This window comes from Arachis ipaensis, chromosome B10 (assembly GCF_000816755.2).
Source record: "Arachis ipaensis cultivar K30076 chromosome B10, Araip1.1, whole genome shotgun sequence".
Classification (NCBI taxonomy): domain Eukaryota; kingdom Viridiplantae; phylum Streptophyta; class Magnoliopsida; order Fabales; family Fabaceae; genus Arachis; species Arachis ipaensis.
In genome coordinates this window covers 38,939,810-38,945,757 of record NC_029794.2, presented here as the reverse complement: position 1 = coordinate 38,945,757, position 5,948 = coordinate 38,939,810, and the positions used below count along the sequence as shown (strand labels likewise).

Genomic DNA, 5,948 nt, shown 5'->3' with positions numbered 1-5,948 from the left:
TTTTGTGGCTGGCACCCACGAAATGGATATTCCAAGGGGGGCGGGTACGAATTGGTGCACCTCAGGTGTACCGGCCACGAATTGGTACCGTAATTTTCCTATATAAACGCTCGTGGATCAACGGCGAAAGGAACCATTATCACTCTCTTCTCACACTCCAAACTAGCCCCAACCTCTGCACCTTCATTCTTCCTTTAAAATTTCCAGGTAGTAATATTGGTCTGCTATTTGTATGGCTGCGGAGAATGTTTACATGATTATATATCCTAATGGAGAAATTTCGCATACATCAGAAGGTATTACATTCGTTTGCGACGATCCATTGTGGATAATGATTCCACCACAAACATCGTTGCAAGATTTGAAGAATCTGATTCTGATGCATACCGGAATGGTTGCAAAAAAGGAAATCACGAAGCTGACCTACAGAATGCCGGTTGCAGTGGCCAACTCGTTTTCGTATCAGAAAATGCAGATAAAAGCTGATCAGCATGTGTTGATGATGTTTTCTTATCATCGCAGCATAGGAAGCATCTATTCGTTGGAGCTTTGTCTGAATCTTCAGGACATTGGTGGAAGCTCGTCCAGTTCGAATAACGTGGAGGGTGTCAGAAATCGACCAGCGGATGATTTTGGTTTGGTTCGGGATACCAGTAGGGCCCCAAGTCCAAGCTTTAATGCATTCGTTCCGCAGGTACAAAATGTATCTATTTGTGAAGCGCGCCCCGCCTCTTTTACACATCTTGGGGTCGATAGGGTTTCAGAGGCTGCTAATGCATATACGTCTGACGAGGATGAGATTGAAGATTTCAGTGGTGATGATCCAGAAGTCGTTCCAGAGACTCAGCCTCTGCATGGCGATGCTGTTCCTCCAACACGAGTCGAACCTGAAGGTGGTGGTGTATCTTCCTCCACACCGGCACACTACCTATCCTTAAATCTGGGAGCAATGCATTCGACTAACGCAGAGGACAGATCGAGCAGCTACCCTTTGTCAGGGGAGATGGAGCTCGAGATTGGGTTGAAATTTCTTAACCGCGAAACAGCGATGCTAGCAGTTAAAAACTACAACATCCGTAGGAGTGCAGAATATAAGGTTGTAGAGTCAGACCAAAGTAGGTATGTCTGTCGATGCAAGCATTTCGGGGATCAATGTCGTTGGATGGTACGGGTTGCAAAGACAAGGTCCTGTAGATTTTGGGAAATCCGAAAGTACAAAGGGCCTCACAGTTGCTTGACAAGTACAATGTCTCAAGACCACGCTCAACTCGATAGCAACGTCATCTGCCAGCACATATTTCCCATGGTGCATGCTGATGCGACGATTTGTGTAAAGGTGTTGCAAGGATCAATTGAGTCAGCGTACGGTTACAAGGTGTCTTACAAGAAGGTTTGGCACGCGAAGCAGAAAGCAATCGCAAGGATCTATGGTGATTGGGACGAATCGTATGACCAGCTGCATAGATACCTCAATGCTCTGCAAGCTTTCGTCCCAGGTATTACATATATTTTATTGTGGAGAGGTATTTGATCTTTAATTTCCGTTATTTCGTTTACATGTTTTACTAAGTAATCATTTTCGCACCAGGGACAATTGTTGACCTCCAAACCCGGCCGTACTATGTCGGGAACACACTAGACCGTGGTTGTGTCATGTTTCACCAGGTTTTCTGGTCATTCCCTTCCTGTATTGAAGCTTTCAGGCACTGTAAGCCGCTGGTCTCAGTGGACGGAACACACCTGTATGGTAAGTACACAGGCACCCTTCTCATGGGCATTGCACAGGACGGGAATAATAACATTCTACCCGTCGCTTTCGCACTTGTCGAAAGAGAGAACACATATTCATGGTACTTCTTCCTAACCAATTTGAGGAGGCATGTCGCAACTCGGCTGGGAGTTCTGCTTATATCCGACAGGCATGCGGCAATAAAGGCCGCATTGGAACGTGACGGGTGTGGCTGGGAACACAATGTGTACTGTGTACGACATATTGCCTCCAACTTTGCAACCAGTTTCAAGAGTAAGGAAGCCAAGAGACACCTTGTTAATGCTGCATATTCGAAGACGCAAGAGCAGTCGCAATACTACCTTGAGCTAATCAGTAGCGAGGATCCGATAACATCTCCACAGATGATGGAGTGGATCCGAGGGCTAGAGCCACCGAAATGGCTACAACACCTAGATGAGGGCCGACGATACGGTCACATGACGACGAATCTCTCTGAGTGTGTCAACTCTGTCCTCAAGGGCACTAGAAATCTACCAATCTGTGCAATTGTGAAGTCCACTTACCATCGCCTGAATGAGTTATTCGTCATGAAGGGTCGACAAGCACAAGCACAGATTGCAAGTGGTCAGGTGTTCTCACAGTTCTTGCAGAAAGCCATACTTGCGAATCGTGAGGGGATTCCCCAGATGTTGGTGACGTCATACGATAGAGCTACCACTATATTCACAGTCAACGAGATAGCTGCTGTTGGAGTGCAGTCACGGTTCCGAGTTAATCTCCATGACCGCAGATGTGATTGTGGTTACTTCCAGGCGTTGCATTATCCTTGTGCACATGCTCTGGCCGCGTGTGCATATGCGAGATTGGACTGGCAAGAGTACGTCGATTTAGTCTACCGCGTTGAGAGCGTGTTTCGGGTCTATCAAATGGAATTCCAGCCCATGCCCGATGAGGAGATGTGGCCCCCTTCAGAAGGACAACATATCCGACCCAACCCCCTCCTACGACGTACAATGGAAGGCCGTCTGGTATCTACTAGGATTCGGAATGAAATGGACGAGGTTGAGCCAGGACCAGGGAAGAGATGCGGCCTTTGCAGGCAACCAGGACATACCAGGCGACATTGTCCGCATGCTTCTGCAACCTAAGTTTCAACGAATGAAATCTAATATATTTTGTTTTTTGAGTGTTTATGTTTCGCTGTACTGTAAAAGACCCCAATGTTTGGTCTATTGTTGTTTAAAGATGTTGATGCTGTTGTTTCTTTCACATTTACATTCTCGTTTTGGTTTAACGATAATAACATGCAAGGATATCATTACTAATATTAATCGTGCGTACAAGGAAGACATAAAGTAAATCCATACTAGCTAAAAGTAGCGAAATAGCACACCCACTACAAACAAGTAACGCTACAGGACATAAACTTTAAATAACGTACGAAACAGCATATGTAAAATACAAGGAATAACTGACAACAATACTAAACAGTAAAACAAGCAAGTAACACAAACTAACATAAGGACTAAGGGTGCTCGTGACCCAATCTGCCGCCGGTGCCACACGAAGGGGCTCGAGTCTCTCGGCGGGGATGAGCAGCTGGTCCCTCAACCTCGTCTGGTGTAGCATCAGCCCCTGTGTAAGAAAGACGTCGGCCAGACATCTGCATGGCATCATATGGTCGAAGTGCAGAACCGGCTGTATCACCAAGAGAAGCAGATCTCATCCCCGCATAGGCAGGCTGCGTGTACGTGTCGGAGCGAGGCAGGGTGAGTGCAAGATCTGTGGGTGTGTGTGGGGATGACTGCTGAGGAATAAAATGGTCCAACCCATCGAATAATGAAGAGAAATTTGTCCACCCAACTCTGTGCATAGAATCAATCAAATCCTGCGTACCTCCCTGGGATGAACCACCAACCTCGTAGCTACTCTGATATGGCATAAACTACTGAATGGAAGAAGGATGGGAGGGTGCTGCAGGTCCAACAGGTTGCGGGTAGTAGTAGTCCCCTGCGACTGGAGGAGCCTCTCGGGGAATATGGTGTTCGATGTCTGGCTCAAAACTGGGTCGGTCTTGTTCTGGCAACTGTTGCTCATCGTCCCCATGGTCACCATGACCCTCAACTCTGCCTCTGCGGGAGCGACGGCGCCGATGGTCTCGGGGAACGGGAGGCAAATTAATCACAGGGCCTCTTCCATACTCTGCCGGCGCATCTGCGGGGACAACATCACCCCGCGGGTCATGCAATGCATCAGGGGCAGACAGAAACCTCCTGGTTCTCTCAGAGTACCACCTATAGTAATCATGGCTGGGACGCAATGTATCTGCACGATCAATCCGCAGCCGGTATGCATCCGTGCGCCGTTTGCCCCATACCTCAAACCATTCGGATAGTCGAACCGGCCACCAACCGTCGTCATTACGGGCTGATTGTCGATGGAACGTATCAATATTAAGCGGCGGGTTCGGAGGTCCTTGCTTTCCCCCAAACTGTCGCAACACACGGTCAACATTTAGGATCTCAATCCACCTGAAAAATATTAGAGGCACAACAGCACTATAGAAATCTCCATGTGGGTGGCCGACGAATTCTGCAGGAACTCTAGATAGAATTCGGGGGTCCATGTACGGTTTCCAAAGAAACTGAAAAGAAAAAGGAATGCCATCACTACAGTCACATAGGCTGGTATTGAATACATATTAATAACAAGGGGCACCTACCTCGTCGACTTGTAGATTATCCAAGCGTAGACGGTGCCTAAGTAGGTGCTGCTCAGCATAGTCATTCTTTCCTTTTTTTTCCCTGCCCACCTGTTGGGCAACAACAAACTTAATAAAAAAAAAAGACATTTCCAACATGAAAGGATACTTGATAAAAGTCACTAACTGTGAAGACTAAAAAAAATACCTCGTGGCCAAAGGAAAACTGAACGCTGTTGTGACATCCGGGGCCCAGAACGGTAATCTATAGTATATCCACGACATGAGCAAGGTATGACACCCGGCCATACACTCAACACTGTAATCTGTTGCGAGGCACATAGAACGATATAACCAACAGAGGACGGCACTACCCCAACTGTACGTACCTATGGCATCAAAGTCAGCCAATAAAGGCAGATATCGAACATGGACTGTGTTGTTGGCCTTGTCAGGGAGAAGCACGCCTCCCAACAAGTAAAGTATGTAAGAACGTGCATACTGCATGAGACCATTATCATCTAAGTCAAGCGGCATCTGCTGAAGACGAGTTCTGAGCCACTTCAACTTGATGTTGTACTTCGTTGTCCCTATGTGGCCGGGGGGAACCTCACCTAGAAGTTCATGACACCATTCCCAAATATCTCTCTGATGAAACTTACTCCATGACCTCAACATACCACTAACAGGCTGACCATCAACAGGTAAACCTAGCTGCATGGCTACATCCTCTAGAGTTATGGTACACTCACCCCAAGGCAGATGAAACGTATGCATCTCCGGACGCCACCGTTCCACAAAGGCACTAATAAGTGGATTGTCGTACTCGAAGCGCTTGATCAAAGAGGCATGATAAAATCCGGTACGTCTCAAATAAGGGTCAAGCCTCTCCCGCCTAATTTCCATGGTTGGATCCCCAGGCTCTAACGTGAAAACATCAATGAGCGTGCCATGAGGAGTAAGAACACGTGTGGGCTACAACATAAGAAGCCAAGAAAGACAACACTTAGAAATACTCTAAAAAAAAGGTTAATAACAAAAAAATATTACTAATAATCCCTAACAATAGCAATCGGATTAATGGCGTAAACAGACCTTATGGAATAAATTTGCCGCTATATGATGTTCGTCCAGCCGGTTCAAGTTCTCCTCCACTTTCACCCCACTCATAGTAAGTTAATTTTTTTATTATAAAGTCACTACCAAAACCTCACCTACTCTCAGGTTTCATTTACCTTGCTAACCACTCTTTTTTTTCTACCCCACTTTCAAAGTTAACCGTGTATGAAAGCTCTCCCCACCCCCTTTTATACCACTCTTGGCTCCCTTTCCAACTGTCCCCTGCCACCCAACACAGCCAATGCATGTGAGCTTGGTGCTGCTGCCGTTTTGACCACCCAACTCGTGGGCGCCAGGAACGAGAATCCCAATTCGTGGCCGCCGCTTGCTAATTGGCCCAATTCGTGGCCGCCGCTTGCTAAATGGCCCAATTCGTGGGCGGTGGGCTTGAGTTTA

At 47.0% G+C, this 5,948-nt stretch overlaps 2 protein-coding genes across 2 annotated transcripts; one reads left to right on the top strand and one right to left on the bottom strand.

The window, feature by feature from the left end:
- On the top strand, nt 233-2,880 carry LOC110268408. The gene is made up of 2 exons (XM_021114537.1): nt 233-1,496; nt 1,589-2,880. Exons 1-2 carry the CDS (start codon nt 233-235, stop codon nt 2,878-2,880), a joined length of 2,556 nt encoding a protein of 851 aa, XP_020970196.1.
- LOC110268407 (protein MAIN-LIKE 1-like) lies at nt 3,678-5,603 on the bottom strand. The gene is made up of 4 exons (XM_021114536.1): nt 5,529-5,603; nt 4,642-5,408; nt 4,455-4,544; nt 3,678-4,263 (listed from the first exon to the last, which is right to left on the bottom strand). Exons 1-4 carry the CDS (start codon nt 5,601-5,603, stop codon nt 3,678-3,680), a joined length of 1,518 nt encoding a protein of 505 aa, XP_020970195.1.

Excerpts from the sequence above, each read along its gene's own strand:
- LOC110268408 (XM_021114537.1), top strand. The coding sequence starts at position 233 with ATGGCTGCGGAGAATGTTTACATGATTATATATCCTAATGGAGAAATT. Across the intron at positions 1,497-1,588 it reads TCTGCAAGCTTTCGTCCCAG|GGACAATTGTTGACCTCCAA; the intron begins GTATTACATATA and ends TTTTCGCACCAG.
- LOC110268407 (XM_021114536.1), bottom strand. The coding sequence starts at position 5,603 with ATGAGTGGGGTGAAAGTGGAGGAGAACTTGAACCGGCTGGACGAACAT. Across the intron at positions 5,409-5,528 it reads CGGCAAATTTATTCCATAAG|CCCACACGTGTTCTTACTCC; the intron begins GTCTGTTTACGC and ends CTTATGTTGTAG. Across the intron at positions 4,264-4,454 it reads ATAATCTACAAGTCGACGAG|GTGGATTGAGATCCTAAATG; the intron begins GTAGGTGCCCCT and ends AATATTTTTCAG.